The following is an 18,232-nucleotide window of genomic DNA, read 5'->3' on the forward strand; positions in this document are numbered from 1 at the left end:
AGTTTGTAAAACTTTGCTCTAGTCTCTGGAGAACAGAAGCTGCTGAAGGGTCTGGAGTACAAATCTTCTGAGGAGTGGCTGAGGTTGCTGGGTTGTTTAGCCTAGAGAAAAGGAGTCTCAGGGGAGACCTTACTGTTCTCTATAGCTACCTGAAAGGAGGTTGGGTCAGTCTCTTCTTCCAGGTAACAACCAATAGGAAATGGCCTGACACTGTATCAGGTTAGGTTTAGATTAGATAATATGAAAAATATTTTTGTGGAAGAGGTTGTGAAATATTGGAACAGTCTGCCCAGGGAAGTGGTTGACATTCTATCTACACATAAACATTACGAATGTGAAGCTCTCTTGGTCAGAAGGATGTCGGAATGCTTAGACAGGAACCATTTGTTCTTGTGTGTTAATTTAATGAATAAGAACTTGTGTGGCTTTGATGTGCTTTTATTTTTTGATGGAAGCATAAGATACTCTGTGCTAACCCACTGAAAGTCAGGTACCACTTTCAGTTCATTGGGGCAACATCAGTTCAGCGCTTGATCTTCTGGCACACTGATGCATGTCCTGACAACTTGGTTTGGTTCCATTTCATGATGCTGAATTTAAGTGCTATGAAGTCAGTACTGTCGTCTGTAGCCAGCTCCAACCCCCACAGGAAGCAGCAGTTTTAGGATCACTTCTCTTTCTTTTTTTTCCTTGTCTTAGTTAAAGAACCTTCCTGATAACACACATTTGTCAGTGTCCCTTACGCAACAGTTTTCTGTGTAAAATCCGCTGCAAGTTTCAAATTCCTCAAAAGTCCCATAGCGTTTTGGTCTCACTCCCTCCCAGTCCAGATGGTCTGTAGCAGATGCTCATCCAAAATGTAATGCAGCCAACGGTGTGGTGTTAAAAAAATGATCTATATTTAATACACACAAACACACAAGCACACATACACATGTATATATATCTATATATATATAGTCCTAGCTGGCTCTGGAGTTTACACATTGCTGATAAGCAGTACAAGGTTCCCCTGATTATTTTTCTGGCTCTGTACCTGTGTTTCCCTAGAGCCAAACAGACTCCTTTAGCTGCGGGAGAATTTTCCTCCCTTTGGGTGCTTTCTGTGTAAGCTGTGTAATGCGGGGGGCTGTGCTGGGTTGGTGCCTGGAAGTGGGGTCTTGTGTGGCCATGCACCACATGTGGCTTACAGGCTGCATGGAAGAAATCACAGCACCTGAAATTTGAATACAGATTTTGATTTCTGAGCTCCTGAGCTTGCACTTTACCTCTGGATAGCCTTCAGAGGCTGAAGTACTGTATGTGGCATTGTTGAGGTGGCATCTTGAATCCGGTGTTTGTCCTCACGACAGGAAAGACATTGAGGTGCTGGAGCAAGTCCAGAGATGGGCAGTGGAGGTGGTGAAGGATCCGGAGCATAGATCTTATGAGGAACTGCTGAGGAAGCTGGGGTTGTTTAGTCTAGAGAAAAGGGGGCTCAGGGTTGACCTTCTTGCTCTCTGTACAGCTATCTGAAAGGAGGTCATAGCAATGTGGGGTGGGTCTCTTGTCCCAAGTGACAAGCGGTAGGACAAGAGGAAATGGCCTCAAGTTGCCCTAGAAGAGGTTTTAGATTGGATAACAGGAAAATTTTCTTTACTAACAGGGTTGTCAGGCATTGGAACAGGTTGTCTAGGGAAGGGGTTGAGTCACCATCCCCAGGGATTTTTAAAAGATATGCAGATGTGGCTCTTGAAGACAAGGTTCAGTGTTGGACTTGGCAATGCTGAGTTGGACTTGATGATCTTAAAGGTATTTTCCAACCTAAACAGTTCCAAGTGCTTGTGTGTGTGTGTCTCTCACTCCTGGCCTTGGTGCAGTGTCCAGTGCTGTGCCCTGCAACAAGGGGCTTTCTCTGTGTCCCAGCTGTCTCTGGTTTTCTTATGATCCTGATAATTTTGGCATTGAATGTGATGCAATCTCCCATACCACTATCCTTGAGATCCCTCCCTTGTGACTGGAGAGTATCGCTTTGTTACTGCCCTTGGGTGTGTGGAATGAAGAGGCAAAGGATGCCTTTGCCTCAGGGGATGAGAGGCCCAGGCAGTGTGGGACAGCAGCTCCTGCCCAGCCTTCTAACCACCAGGCCATATTTCTTTCCTTAGAAGAAGGAAAATGTGTTGATAAAGTCTGGAAAAACCACATTTTCCACCCTACTCCCCCCGCTTCTAAGCTGTGGGGTAATGGTTGCACAAGCAGGAGCCAAGGGGCCCCTGGAGGTACTGGCTGGGTGCTGGGACAGGTCCCATGTCCTTACCCAGGCACATCCCCAGGCTGGGTCTCCCCTCCTTTCTCCCCCATTCAGGCACCCAGCCGCCTCTGAATAGCTGGAGTAGATCTTGGCCGCGGCTGGCAGGGGTCTGAGCTAGCCCCGGCTGGGATAGCGGGAATGAGCGATTATGTGTGCCTTCGCTTATGCAATGTCTGATACTTCCCTGCGCCGTCGCTGTCCCCAGGATGCTGGCAGGCTCTTTCAGCAGTCTCAGGAGAGGCATCTTCCACGTTGCACAGCTCACTCGCTTGCTCGGTATATCCAATTAATTAAATTTCAGTGCTACAAGTGAAAGCGGCTTTGTTTGTGTGCTAGCATTTGGGAGATGTGGATGGGGAAGATGCTGCACAGGGCTGCGTGTGTGTGTGCTGGCTGGAGGTGTTGGCTGGAGCACCTTCTGCTTCAGTGCCAGAAACTCACATCGCCTGCTGGCATTAATCTTGTAATTAATCTTTAAAACTGGATGAAACTCCTGCTTTCCTTAAATGCTCCCTCTCCTTCCATTCTGTCAGCTGGTTGCTTTTAAAGCTTTTCTTTATCAAACTAAAAAAGCTTTAAAAACTTTTTTTAAAAAAAAGCTTGTTTCTAATGTAAAACAGGAACACAAGTAACCTCTCTGTGTGTGTTTGAACAGGGTTGCACATTGCATGCTTGTGTTTATGCTCTTTGTCAGATTTAAAGCAAGAGTAAAGTTACTTGCCTTTGATTTCTCTGCTATCGGCAGCCTTCTGCTGCTGCAGACTTGGCACTTGGAAAGGATGATAGGTCCTGAAAGAGATGCCCAGACACATGGAGCTTTACTACCTAGAAGACTTAAAAGAGACTTTGAAATGAGCAACTACTAAATGACTTCTTTTGAAGCAAATCCCTTCACATGGAAGCTCCCTTTTAATTTCCTCATGCACCTCGGCATTCCTCTCGCTTGGCCTCATGGGGAGTCTCCCATCACCACTGAAACTGACCATCTATTGGATGTAGAAATTAAATGTGGACTCTGAAAATGATCACAGTGCTCTGGGCTTGTGAGTCCTCGCAGTTTGTCACAGGCATTTGCTCGTGCTGTGGCTGCAGATGCAGCTGCCCCTCCGATCCTGAGGAACAAATCAGTTTCAGAAAGACGGGATAGTTTGCATGCGTGTTTGTGTTTTCAGTCTCTTTGATAGAGAAACCCTGAAATCCAATGCAAGCTTGCCAAATCTTTCCTCTGAGACCCTCTCCCAGCTTGCTGTTGAGGTGTGGCTCTTGGAGTGATGGCAAGTGGTAGGGGCTCTGTCTCCCAGCTAGTGCCCTCACCAGCCCTCTGGTGTGGGGAGGAAAGCTGACTCACTTGTGCAGCAGAGCTGGAGAACCCAGCCTTAAAAACAAACAAGGGAAAAGGCTTTCAGTGGGCTAATGCTGTGGGATGTGCCGGCCACTTGAAGTTTGCTGAGCACTGTGTTTGGAGCAGGCTTGTGAGCGGGGCAGTTGTGTCTAACATGAACAACCTTTGGTCTTAAACCTGGGTTCTTGAACTGTGTTCCCCAGCTGCCTTCCTGATAAGGATATCAAGTTATCTGCAATACAGGAATGCAAAGCCGTATCAGCAAGTTTCCCAGCTCTGGGTTTGCATCAGTTTCTCCAGAGCATGCTGCCATTCAAGTAAACAGCCTTGTTTTGCTGCCAGAAGGCCAAAGGAAACAATTATGATGAATTATTTTAACCTTATGTAAATCAAGGGCTATAAAACTTCCCCAGATTGTTTCCTGTTTGAATTCCTGCATATCTTTTTAGGGCGGTCTCTAGTCTTCAGTTAAGAATGGCTTGGGTTGAAGAATTCACACTGTTCCTTCATGATTGATTGTTCTCCCCTTTTTTAATAATGTGAACCGCAGTGAGTGGATCTGGCTCCAGCTTGAAAACTTAGCTGCAAGCTGGTAGAGCCATCCTCTTGAGTCTTATTCCCTGTTTCATTACTTAAGAACATTCATGGTCTGCATTTGTTTCCTCTTTGATAAGCTGAATACATTGGTTTCTTCTTTTCTCCTTTGCTTTTATTTTGAGGCAAGATTTCCCTTTCTATAGTGATTCTTGTGATTCTCTGAACTTTCTCCAGTTGTTCAACTTCCTTTTTTTTGAAATTTGGTGGTGTAGGAGGGGAGCCTGGCTGTGGCCAGTAGCAGCTGCATCCACCATGAGCACGGAGAAATTTGTGCTTCACACCTCTCTGTCTTCTGAAGTCCTCAAACTCATGTGCTCTGGGTTTTGCAGGGAGCACAGACTTACGCAGCAACTTGTGTGATTGGCATGAGGCTGCAGTACAAAGCTGTAGCTGGGGGTTGAGCTTTATAGGGACACTTCTTTTAAATATGAAGCCTCATTTAGGAAACAAGTACAAACAAAAGAAGTCCTAAATAGATAAAAAAGGCGAAATTTCTGCAATACCTCCCTGCTGTTCTTTGGGTGCTGGCCCCACAGCGTGGGATGGCCCTGCAAGAGTCCCCAGTGCTTGACTGCTCCTGGAACTGTGTGAAACCCCAGCACTGGCTGAGGGGCTCAACCTGAAGTGCAGCAGGTGTCTCCTGCATTTGGAGTATGAGCACACATCTGCAGTATTTCATCCCCAGGACCCAGTGCTTGTGGTACCTGTCCCACAGGGGTTTCTTCAGCCATGTCTCTCCCAGAGTCCTGGGGTCTTGGCTTCTGATTGTCAGTTGCCCAAGTGTGACTTGGAGCCTTTTGGTTTTGCACCATAAGATACATTTTTTTTTTTTTTTTTTTTTTTTAACCTTCAGCTTTACTTAAGACATGTCTCTTGTTTATGGCTGCTTACTGAGTTCTCTGTGTTTTGCTTTTGTGACCTGGCCTTTTTGTTACTCACTGCCCCTGCTGATATTGCATTATCTGCAACCTTCAGAGGCTTTTCCTCTCAGGTCATTGATAAAATATTGGAGTCTGGGGCCAAGAACTGATCCCTGTGGGAACCCACTGAAAATGTGTGGCATGATCAGCTCATTTTTGTTTCACATATGGAGATTTCTGATTTCCTTGTCACACGGAATGAGGCCTGTTGACTTCATCTCGCTCCGGCTTTGTTTTGTATAGCACCAAGTCAATTGCCTTATGGTACAAGAGGTATTAAGCTTGTAATATTATTTCAGAAAGAGATAAAATTTGAGAAACTAGATTATCAGTTATTGTGGAATTATAAATTAGATTTCTCTTTCCTTTGGAAATTCTTGGACTCTTAACTACTCTCTTCCCTTTTCCATCGCTTCCCTTCATCATAAACAGTAGGTAGGTTAACTTGATGTTACTTTGGTTGCCTTGTTTACACTTAAATATTTTCATATTATCTTTTACAGTCCATCAGTATTGTCTCCTACTGAAAATAGTTTCAAGAGCTCCTTAGAAGCTCTGTTTAGACTTTATAGATGGAAGTTTTCTAGGTCTACTAATTAAAATGGCCAACTTTGAGTAGCTGTTTCCATATTCTCTTCCATTATTGTTGGGATAAAAGTCATTTCATTAGCATCCTGTGGGATGGCTGTATCATCTGTTCTTATATAAAAAGCGGTAATTCAGAACCGCCCCCTCCCAGGAATATTCAATTAAACATTTTGATCTTCTTTTTTCTCCCCCCAATAACTGCAGCCAAGCAGTGGCCTGATCTATAATTAACATTCCTCTGGATCCTGAAAAACTCAGAAGCACGCCTTCTCCCTCTGAATTGTATTTTCTATTAACTCTTTCTTGTCTTCTAGATTCTGATTTATGTTAATTCTTGGTAATTTTTCCTTTCTCCCACTAGCCCAAATATATAATATTCATGTTCCCATGGCAAGCATGTTTGTTTTCCCTGTGTGGTTTTCTCTTCACCTGCCATGGTGAGATGGAAGTGGTTTTGTGTTTCAGGTGGGGAGGAACAAATGAGAGAAGGTCCAGAGCTGTCATGAGGGTGAGCACTGTAATGTGCTGAGATTTAAATGGCAATGCACAAAAGGCAGTGACGCTTGGCAAAAATGCACAGCTGGGGATGGAGGAAGTTCTTGCACAATCTTAATATGCTGCTTATCTGTCACTGGTTTATTTTATCCCTTTCCAGGTGCTGTGACTTTGCCTCCTCCTGTTGTTTCCCTTCTGCTCCCTTGCTTTTCTGGCTCTGTTCCTCCAGAGTCTTTGCCCACAGTTTGCGGCTTCATTCCCAGTTCTGCTGATCTTCTTTATGTCCTGCAAGGGGATGAGTAGCTTGGCCTCTCTTTCACCTGCTTGGGAGCAAAGGCCTGGAAATGGAAGGTACAGAGAGGAGGTAGAGATGAAGGAGAGGGGTGCTCTGAGTGGGAGAGGGCTAAAGAAAGAAGCTGAAAGATCAGTTCACAGGCAAATGATGGCAATGCTGGTTTGAGAGTCTCCCCTGTATTCCCAGGACTCACGAGGAAAGAGCCACCATACCTCTTGCTAGATAACCTGTTCCACAAGTCCCTGCATCTCTGGAAGGATGCAGAGGGGAGATACAAGCTCACAAGTTTGTTTTTGTTTAAAACCTGGTCTTAGGATACAGATGTTTCTATATACTGCTATTTTGGGTCCTGAACCTTAGTCCAGTACCACTCATTGTTTATTTATTTATTTTTTATAAAGCTGAGTGAAGTAATGTTTACTGGCACTGTGACAAAAGGCTTGTCATAGGAAGTGGAACAGCAGCTCTCAAGTATGGGATGTCTTAAAACAATTTGTCTAGATGCATGTTATGTGTGCTTGTAATTGTATATTTATTTGATCTTGTTCATATCCTGTCTCCTTTTTGCCTTTCTGCAGCTTTCAGCAGGGCTCCAAAACAAACTTTGTCTGGCTTTGACACGAGTCAAAACCAAGTGACCCACCCGCACTCTTGTTTTGACATAAAATGAAATGCGTCTTTCCTCAGAGGAAGGGTCCCAGAGTACCAGTGCTGATGGAAGTACTGGTCCATACAAAATGAGGTGCCAAAACCATTTCTGTGGGTTCCTGTGTGAATTTCTGCAGAGTTAAGGCTGTACAAGTCCAACGTGGGTGTCTGGAAGTATCCATCTCTCATGGTACAGAGGACCACTGGGGGTGGCTTCAAAATGCAAGCCTTTTTGCTGTGGGATGGGTTTGGTAGGGCTGGCTCATCTGGAGCAGCTCCAGCGTCATGGCTTTAAAAACCATGTTCTGTTTCAGGTACAAGGTGGGGATGTTCTTCCCCAGTGTTGTCACCATCAAGTGCTGTCACACTGCTGCTCATGTAGCTTGCTGGGCCAGTAGCAGGTTTGACATGAAACTTGCTACAAAGTTGTAAGCTGGAAACGTTTTGACAGTCAGGGATGGGAAATCTGTGATGATACCTGCTGTTGACAGAGTACTAGCTCTGTATGCATCCTTGGTGTCTGGGCTTAGTGCAAGCTTATGGGAAGGATGAGAGGTACGCCAGATCAAACCCCAGGATGTTTCTACTGAAAGCAAGGTAGAAGACTTGTTTGGAAAGGTTGTTTGTTTCACTGTCTGGTGAGATCACACACTGGAGTAGTATTTGACACACAACCAGCTTTTTTAGTGCACGGTACTTAATGTGTAACCCTCAGTGACAGCAGCACTGAACACAAAGTCCTGCCAGTGCTGTTTCTCCTTCTGCCCTGATAGTAGATATCTGTGTGATTGAGACAGAAATTCTGCTGGGCAGGGTCTAAACCCTGTGGCAGCTAAGGTCATTGCTAGCCAAAGGCTGCTGATCCTTGAGTTCTGCATCAGGCTGGGCAGTTCATCCTCCAGGCAATATGACCTGTGGATTTCTTTACATTGGTTTCACAAAAGCACTCCATTTTTTTTTCTCCCTCCACTGTTCTCAAGCACCTGTTTCTTGAGTTCAAGAAAGGGTTATATGTGCATGGTGTGTTTTTTATTTTTTAAACTATACACACATCTGCAATTTCAACCATTCAGTGTATGAATTTTTGGCAGTTTTTATAAAAGCTGATTCATATTTTCGATAATCAGCTTGGGGTGTCTGCATTTAGGCACTTGATAGTCTGACTCTTCAAAACTGAAGAGTGTCTAAATAAACACTGAGGAGCTTAAATTTGTGTCTTTTCAAGCCTCAGGTTCTATGCTTCTATTCTTAAAAACAAACAAACAAGGCAGCAGAACACCCCCCACACTCAGTACTATAAATCTGTAAAACAAAGACTACTAACTCTTTTGTGATATAAAATGCCCAATCTCTCTTTAAGCTGCCAATACTGATCATAAAGCCTTACTTGTTTTGTAATAACAGACAGCTTTAATTAAAGAGCAGGATTTTGATGGGTGGTGGGTAGGTTTGCAGCCAGTGCTAGGAAAAAGAAAGAACGACGGCTCCTTCAAGCTGGAACCCTGCCATTTAAACTTTGCAACCATTAAAGAAGAAACACTGTTGAAGAAGAAAATAAGGATTTTTATTTTAAATGTCAAGTGTCCTGTCAGTCAGGACTAGCAAGCACTGCTGATACAGCAGAAGTTGTTTCCTACCTATAGCAGTCAGACTACTGAAAGATCCTCCTTTGAAAGACACTAATTTGGTCCTCATGGAGGAGGCTGTTGAGAACACTTTAAACATGAAACAGCTGAGCTGGAAAGCATCTGTGTTCTGCAGAAGACCCTCTGCACTAATGGGAACTTAGATGTGAAGTTATGATTTTTCTGAGGTCTCCTAACAGTGTGCCCACTGGCAGGGTTTTATTTCTGGGAGGTCATGCCTGTGGACAGGGGCTGGGAACTTCAAGTGCTGCTTAACCTGTGGGAGCTGCACCAGGACCTTGCAGGGTGAGCAGATGAGCGAGCTGTCACTGGCCTGCAGGGCAGGTTACAGCATCCCTGTTCTAAGGAACCATCCCTGAGCTACATGATGCTAGCCATCCTTTGTGTCCATGTAGGATAGCTGGACAACCAGCAGTACTATCAGTGGTTATCTTTTCCTCCTTCCTGTTATAACTCTAAAGTCAGCTGGGAGTTGGACTTGATCTTTACGGGTTCTTTCCAACTTGAGATGTTCTGTGATCTCTAAAATGCATGCAAGTAGATTTTGTTTAAAATACAGGAATTGTGCTGGCTGTGCCCTTTACAAAGGGCTCATCTGTACTCATCAACAAGGGATGCTGTTACCTGAGGCCTGAGATTAATTTTCTTTGCTTTCATGCCCTCCCATTGCTATGTTGAGGGAAGATGTTAAATGAAGCCAAGTGTAGTGTGCCCAAACGGTGTAAAACTCTCCTATATTGTTAAGATCTGTCTCCTGTCAGGAGGGAACTGGAGCAGCCATGTTCTTTAAAAAGTGGCTGTAAGATAAACCAGCTGTGCAGCAACAAAATGTGTTGTCCCTGCTGCCGAGCTCTCAGGCAGCAAACAAGACCCTAAATATGCCCACTGTTGAACTGTAAAACTTTCTTCACTGTTTATTTTTTTGCTTAACACTGTGAGTTACACAGAAGACACTAGTTTCATGTAAAACTTGCAGTAAATGCAAGTTCCTTCCGTAAAGCCTGGAGGTATACCTGGGGTGTAACCAAGCAAATTATTATTATCTCACAGCAAATATTTATCACTGGCACTGCATTCCTGGAGCATAGCTGGGGCAAAAAAAGCCCCAAACAAACCAACCAAACATACTTGTCTTCACTACATAGCTTTTAACACATAACTGGTCTCTTCAGGTATCTTGTGTGGGTGCCAAAAGTCATTGGAGACCCCAGTGACTAAGTTTTGGAAGCTGAGTTCCCCTCCTTGTGTAGTGTGCGCCACACTACTAGCTGAAGGTGGCAGGGAGAGGCTTGCCCCTGCTCTTGGTGGCTTGGAGGGTCCTGAGATGCAGATGGGTCAGTCAGGCCTGTCTTGCAGCTTCTGCAGTCGCTGGGGGTAAAGAATTGTGACCCTGCTGCTCTCTGGGTGAGGGGAAGGGCATGGGGACAAGTAATGGAGGGGTTTAGTGTTCTGTGGTTGTGCTGCTCAAGCTGGCAAAAAAAAAAAGGGATGGAGGAGTGGGTGGGGAAGAGCTGAGACAAAAGAACAGCTACATCTGACCTGAGAGCATATTCCAAATGGTAACTTGCAACCCAGAATTAATAATGTACTTTGAGGTCTCAGTCAGGGACTCACATGGGGGGGAGCCTTTCTGAAGGGCTTCCAGCTCACTGACTCACTGCTCTGGCCCCAGTGACTCACTCCTCTGGCTTTGGCTTTTTGGGGAGAGGGTGGGAAATAGCAAAACATGCACCCAGCCTATTGAAAAGTTAGGCTAGATCCAAGAGCTATGCACTGGGGGAAGGGCAGGGGAACGTGAGAAGGATTTTCCTATTTTGCATGACTCCCAAGAGACTTGGGCTAGGAATGAGCAATAGCATCCTTTTCTCTGCTTGCAGGCAGTGGACTTAAAAGATTGATCTTGAGGATTGTTTCTCACTCTTGCCTCGACTGCACAAGAGCTTCTTTCTTTCTTTGTCTTTTGTTTTTCTTTCTTTTAACCCATATTTAGTCCTGTCTATTAAAGAGTTTCATTTAGGTTTTAGTTATTTTTTTAAATACAAAATACTTTTTTTGATGGGGGTTGTTAAAGAGGAAAGTGAAAGAATATTTTGGAAGATGGAAAGGCAAAGGAGTAAGCATGGTTCTTGAAAAATCCCCCTGATTAGTTAAAAATAAATGCATGTCTTCTTTGCTGGTTGTGGGGTGGAATATTTGAGTGTTTGCAATGGAAGTGTGTGCATACATGTGTACATAATGGGGGGGATTATGAGATTTGCTCAGCATGAACTTCAGCATTTCCAACTGTGTAACCTGAGCAAGCTGGGAAGATGTGCAGATTTAATTACCATGTAAATCTATTGGCTCTGAATTTCCTGGCATTTGTTTTGCTGGTGACACAACCTGTATGTTATTCACTTAGAGGATTTTTTTTAATCTGACCACTTTTTTTTTTTTGTGCTTAAAATGAGTAAATGGTGGTGTGAGACTGCAAACAATTGTGTCTGCTCTTACAGTGGATCTCTTTGCTGGTTTCAAATACCAGTTTTGGATTACTCTTCATAGTCTCCCACAAATGAAGGAATTTCAGTATAGTTACTGAATAGACATTGAAGGATTTTACAGTAGAATAAAGATGTAAAACCCAGGCTGTTTTGTACCTACAGGTGGATGGTGGGATATTTTTTTATCCCATGAGTGCCTATTGTGTACCTGACAGTTCCTCCTGTGGAGGGGTGACTGATCCCTCCAGGGTGGGGAGACTTCAGGGTGAGCCAGGAGGGAGCCACTAACTCCCAGGAGGGTAATACCTGGAATATTTGTGGGTGGTTATAACCCAGTCACGTTGCATGGCTGCCTTGCCCTGGTCTGCTGGGAGAGCAGGGTTAGTTTTGCAGTGTGCCAGGGTGCTGTCACTGCAGCTCTCCTCTGGGGTGGCTCTGCTGGAGAAGGTGGGATTCTGCTGCTGCAGTCGGTGTGTGGGACTGGCAGCTGATGCAGTGCACTTTCCAGGCTCTGCAAGGCCTGCTGCTTGTTTAAAAATATAAATATAATTGTGAAGTGTCATTTGGGACTCTTGACTTCTCTGCGTTTCTTTTTTAATGGGTTCTTAGAAGGTCAGTTTTCTGAAGATGACTTTCATTTTTAGGCATGGTAGTGTCTTATCTTCAAACGACTAATTGGGGTAGTGCTGCTCTCATCTGGCTTCAGGTCAGCTGGTGGAGAAGCCAGCACTGCCATGCACCTAGCAAAACCTGAGTGTTTTACTTCACAGATCTTCATTTGATCAAACAAGAGGGAAAAAAAGCCCTGGTCCCCGAGGCAGTTGGAGAAAAGGGCCTTTGTGTGGCAGGAACAGGCAGATGCTGTGGAGAGCTGCAGCCCTCGGCACAGCTGGTCTGCAGCCAAATACTACTTTCGAAGAGCTATCCAAAAATCCCCTGTGCACCCGGATGTGAGAGCTTTCCTCTGTTTGCTTACTGCAACGTGATGTCTGGAGGTGTTTGTGTTCCCCAAAAACACCCAGGATAAAGGCATGAGCCAATGTTCAGCCAGATGAGTGCTGAAACTCCACGGGGCTGCAGTTTGCTTTCTGTGTGTAAACAGGAGTGCTGCTGTTTTGTTTGTCTTTTCAGGGGGGGAAGGGGAGGTGGAAGATAAGGTAACATCTGTCCTAAATCCCTGACTTTTTACAGAGGTTAAAATCCCAGCTGAACACAGCTCTTTGCTATGTGGTGAGAATAGTTTAATAATTCAAACAGACTCCTTGTACCAACACATGTCTGCAATTAGTGCTGAGGCTGCCAGTGGGGTGTGAGGATAGCAGGAAACTGGCAGCTGGGCTGTCTACAGAGGTATTAACAACAAAAAGGGAAAAGAAGAAAAAAAGGCAGATTCTCAGTGCAAGTGCTCTTTCCTCTCTTTTTAAAATTTCTGTAAAGGTGAGCTCTCTGGGTGAAAGATGCCCAGCTGAAAGCCATAGACAAAGAATTTCTTTCTTTTGCAAGCAAAAAAGGTTCTAAGGGTAAAAGTCTCAGTTTCCTTCCCAAATTGCCCTTTCCTGTTCCTGGCTGCAGGGGTGGTTGCTGCTGTGTCAAAATTGAGGGTTATTTTGGGGCTTTCCAGCTATGGAAGTGGCTGATGACCGCTGAGGTGCATGTGGAAGCAGAGAGGGGAGGATGGGGTGGGGGGGGGCGTTGGCAATGGGAGAACGTGCTTTGAAGAGACAGAAGGAGCAGCTTAGGTGTACGTGGAGATTTTGCAGAGCTGGAGGCCTGACTGCCCCCGGATGGTTTCTGCTTTAGCTGCTGCTCAAATGCCTTTTCTTCTTTAGTTCTCTAAGCAAATGGAGCCACTTTCAATGAGACAATTGTTTTATTAAGGACAATAGGTGATCTAGCTTTAAGCATTCACTGTAGTAGAGAAGTGTATAACATATGAAAGATTCCTGTAAATCAAGGAGTCTGTGATTTTTATAATCACAGAATGAGAAGTCCAGATCCCTAAAATTGTCTGTTTGGTGAGTTCAGTAGCTGCAGAGCCTGACCTGTGGCAGTTGTTCTAGGTTTCTCTATGAACCAGTGTTCAACATTATATCACAGACCATTAAAACTAACCTTGAGAATTATAATGAAACTAGAAAATCACTTTAGAAACCAACCATTTATTTGCTATCAGACAATTCTGTTATAAATGCATATTCTTTTCTTGCTCACAGCTTGCTGCTTTGCAGCGGCATGTGAAAAGGAGAAAGCACAAATATTGACGAACATGTTGAACATCCTTCCCCACCCCAAGGTTCTCTTTCTCTCTGGTTTTCTGAAGTTGAATGTTTGTTTCCTCCTTTGCTTTTTCTGAAGTGGTTTTAGGGAAATTCCCCATTCAGAAAGGAAGAAAAAAAGAATCTGATGGACTTAACTTCAGTCAAATGGAAAAGTAAAATAGCATTTGATAAGCTTTTATTCCATATCAAAACAGTGATAGACAGAAGACTGATAAAAGTCTTTATTTGTGAATTTGCCAAAAACAGCTGAGTAGCCTGTGGCCATGTTTCTTTCAGTTAAGTTATAACATCTAAGTAGTGTCAGACTAAGTCAATATGTAGGTATGATATTTTCAAGGATGACATCCTGAAATTGGATGATGCTGGTGGTAAAGTAGCTCCAAGTAGAAACCACGGTACAAATATTGTAGCAGCCATATTTCAGCATCTGCTACTCATCAGTCTGAGTAATGCATGCAAGCATTGGAAAGAAAGAAATGTTCCAGCTTTAGGAAATTATGCAAACAAATATAATTGACTCTTGCTGTTACTCCAAATGAAAAGAAATGTGTAGACTGGAGGGAAAAACATTGTCCCTAAGAAAGGCACTGCTTTTTTATAGGTTCATCCTTGACTTCTTTCATGGCTGGGAAGTATTTCTGTCCCTTGTTTACACATTAATGGCTGCCTACCTTGTTTTACTCAGTGTTTTTATTGATGCTCCAGGCTGTTCAGCTACTCTTGTGCATCCTTTTTCTTTCTTCTTTGCATAGTGGGGTGTTGTAGTTTATACTTCTATCCTTGCTGGGAAGCACCTGGTTGTGAAGTGCTAGTGAGTCCTTGGGTATCAAAATTAAAATAAATGAGGCTTTCTAAGGTGGTCATGATCCTCTTGCAGAGTCCTTTAAGAGTTTGTTTATTAGCGTTATCATTTACAGTAAGTAAATATGAGACTACAAATCTTTGTTGCCATTTGTAAAGGCTTTTCTTGAGCTAGCTTGTTATTCCAGCATAGCAACTGTGGTTCTCTGTTTATTGCCTTGTATTCAGTCAATATTTTCTTTTCCTCAGAGTCAGAATTGACTCAAGACTTACTGATTTAGAAAAAAGGCACAGTTAGCATTTGGAAGAGGTGCTTGAACATCCAAGGAACTTTGTGAGAGCTGGCTGTGCTCAGGGTTTTCAGCATGAGGCTTCAAGGCCACAGGTGCTGCTGGAATTGTGAAATGTGAGTGCATGAGGGTGTGAGCACACCGCTTCCCTTGTGGGTTTATACAATATTGACTTGTTTAGTTCTTAATTTAGCCTACAGGAAGCTGAATCTTGAATTTCAGTGTTTGTTTCTGCAGGAGAGAGCAAGATGAAGAGCCAAGATCAATTCTGCTTGCAAAAACTAAACAAATCAAACCTAGACTTTTATAGCATCATGCCTCAGCTGACAAAGATTCCTATATAAGATGGTAGATAATGCCTCATTGTTCAGAAAATCTCATTACAATTCACTGTGCAAGTATTTTTATACAAAAATAGAATTCTTTGTGTGAATGAGATGAACAGAAATGATTTGTTGCAGTGCAGATTTTTCATCTGTCAAAGATACAGTTTTCTGACATTGGAAACGAGATGAGACAAAGTTTTTGGCTTGATGGGAACTGCACTGGGGTCTGGAGGAAATAGATTGCAAGGTTTGGTTTGTGCTCATTTTGAATAACAAACATGAAGTTACTCTGCTACATACAGATCTAACGTGCTGCTGGTGTAATGAATTCAGTGCAATAGACAAAGTGGTTATTAGTACTGGCTGTCAGGAGCTTTAGCTCTGGGGCCTAGAAGCTGGGTATGGGCTCTAGGTGGAATGCTACTTCTAAAATAGATACATAAATCAGTCAGGAAACCCATTTCATAGCAAGCGTGTTAATAGCTTGGCTGTGGATGTGCATGGACTCGTTTTCCTGGAGCACACAGAATGTTCTGCACAGCTAAAATAGTCGTGTGTGGTGTCAAAGTTTGTGCTGGAATGTGTTTCATTTTTGTTCTGTGCTACAGTGAACATTAACCCCCTATATTCTATTCCACGCACAAAATGTTCAGGTGATAGTTCCTGCAGGATCTTTCATTCTGTCTGGGAAAAATGTGCTTTCCCATTTTTGGTGTCGCACTGTAGTGTGTACCTTTGGTGTGGCAGGAGGAGGCTGCTTCAGGACATGAGTACCATGCTTCCATTTCCCATTTTTGTTGCAGTTTAATGACAGGCTCTTCTGTTGTAATGTATGCCTCTGAGAGGACTTTTGTTCTAGCTGTAGCTCTTCAGCTTGAAGTAGTGATTGGACAAGGAGGTTGTTAGGGCTGGTAGATCCTGCTGCTGACTGGCACGGATGACCAGTGCACATATAGAATTGTTCCGATCTATTCTCTCCCGTGGTTGGCATGACAGACAGGCAAGGAGATAAACTTTCCCCTGCCTTTTTGTCTCCACAGCACTTCACAGAGTTCCTGGATGAATTTTCACCTGATGTCCTAGGCCAGCTCTTGAATGATCCCTTCTTGTCTGAGAAGAATGAAATAATGGAAGTGGAACTGTCTCCGGCGTCCCCAGCGCCCCTCATCCAGGCAGAACACAGCTATTCCCTCTGTGGGGACTCTCGACCTCAGTCTCCCTTGACCCACATCTCTACTGATGACAACTTTAATGAAGGTACAACACGCTGAGCCCATGTTCATTTGTTGTGATGATGCAGTAACGAAATGTTCCTGGTGGAACTGTAGCTGTGGAAAATGGTGATGCATAGAAAATGATGAAAACCCATAGCATTTTTAACAGTTATCTGTAATTCAGCAGTTAAAAACATCTGGAGGGGAAAAAGGGGAAAGGCAAGAATGGTGGGAGGAAGAGATCCAAGCTGCTTGTTCTGGTGTGAAGTGGTTGTTGGAGGAGCAAGACCATGAATATCTGGTAACTATAAGGAATAATTGCAATGTCAGACTTTAACTCCTAATAATTAGTTTATGTCTTCACCATTAGCTTTACAGTACAAAGCAGTGGAGTGTTAAGCTGCATTACAATAAAAGGGAGAGAGATTAGTGCTTGTGGCTAAGCACTGACAAGCTAAGCTGTTCGTGAAGATCCACCAGACAGGTCTTCAAAGGCTGACAGTTCTGTAGTCCCAAGTGCTCTGTTGGGACAAAATGAAATCTGTTAGAGATTTTACAAGAGGACAACTAATAAAACCTGTGAGAAGGATTTTCAGTGTGGGACAGGGGTTTTGGAAATGACTGGGAAACATCACCTGCAGAAAGTCTTCCATTTTTATATTTCCTAGCTGTTTTATGTGAATATTTTAAAATTAACACATACAAGAGACATTAATTGTGGCAGGGAAAAAAAGAAGGAGCATGAGAAACCAAGCTTTTCTGGAAGTTAATAGGGAGAAGCTTCAAACTAGGCTAAAAGTGAGGGGAGTTTCCTTTGGGGAAAATTCCTGAAGAAATTCATACTGCTGAGACCACTGTAATAGAGCTGTAGTCCAATGATGTTTTAAAAAGCCAAGAAACATTAACAAGTGGGTTTAAAAATAGCAAATGAATGGAAAACATTTCATCTTATGCTCACTCTGCAGAGTGTTTCATAAGAGAGGAGGAGGAGAAGTTGTTCTTGGTATTTGGGATTTTATTTAATCTTAACCCCAGAATCATGCCCACAACCTTTCCATACCTGTTGACTTCAAAACAGTGAAACTCAGAGAAATACTAAAGGAAATTGCAGTATTAGAGTGAACCTGGCTGTCTGATAGATGTTCAAAGGCATCACCCTGATGATTTTTCATTCCTTGAATCTGTGAGAGCAGGAAAAGAGGATTTTGTGGATGGCAGTACTGCAGGGTTTGACACTGGCAGTTGAAAGCGTCTCTTATTAGATAGTGAAGGTGCACAGTGCTCCTGACAACTCTGATGAAGGCCAGTTCCCTTGATGGAGTAAGAGGACAGATACTGGGAGCACCAGTGTCCTTTTGGGGACCAGAAAGTAGAGGATATGGAGGTGGAGGTCCATGTGCTCCAGCACCTCCACCTCCATCTCTCTGCTGCTGAGGAACTGGGAGGGGTTTTGTGGAGTGGCAGAGGCCGAGAGGCACATATAGAATGTCCAAAAAATTTACATTCTCCAAATACCCACCCCACTGGGCAGATTGGTGAGCTCCTACAGCTGTAGTGTTTTCATGCTTTTTTCCATGGCAAGGCTTCATGATTCTGTAGTGGTTTTTGAGGAGTTGCATGGAGGCTGAGAAAAAGGCCAGCTTTGTTCAGCACACGATCTTCAAGACAGGTTTAAGCCATTCAGTGTCTATTTCTGTCTTTTGTTTTTTCCCAAGTCTCCCAAAACCTCATTGAAAATGTTATTTAATGTTTCCTCTCAGCCATTATGGTGGAGCGATTGGTTGCTCTGACTCCATTTTCCTGCCCACTCCTGCCGGGGAACAAGTAACTTCTCCTGTGAGCTGTTTCTTGCTGGCCACTGCCTGGCCATTACTGTAATTTCTGCAGCTGCTGAATTGACCTATTCCTGTAATTGTAAATCTTATATAAAGTTTTTCTAAAAGGAGCTAGAACTGTAAAACCTATGAAACTCATAAGCCTGGGTTTAACTTTTCCGAGAAGTCCCGTTAAGTTCAATG

The 18,232-nt window shown here is 43.6% G+C and overlaps 1 protein-coding gene across 2 annotated transcripts in view; it reads left to right on the top strand.

Moving 5' to 3' along the window:
• CREB3L2 (cAMP responsive element binding protein 3 like 2) overlaps nt 1-18,232 on the top strand; it is a 74,745-nt gene that overhangs the window by 22,649 nt on the left and 33,864 nt on the right. For both annotated transcript variants that reach the window (XM_048300823.1, XM_048300825.1), the window contains exon 2: nt 16,041-16,257. In XM_048300823.1, coding sequence (XP_048156780.1) covers nt 16,041-16,257 — 217 coding nt within the window. The remainder of the gene's footprint in view (nt 1-16,040; nt 16,258-18,232) is intronic.

The sequence above is a fragment of the Corvus hawaiiensis genome, chromosome 4, assembly GCF_020740725.1.
Source record: "Corvus hawaiiensis isolate bCorHaw1 chromosome 4, bCorHaw1.pri.cur, whole genome shotgun sequence".
Taxonomy (NCBI): domain Eukaryota; kingdom Metazoa; phylum Chordata; class Aves; order Passeriformes; family Corvidae; genus Corvus; species Corvus hawaiiensis.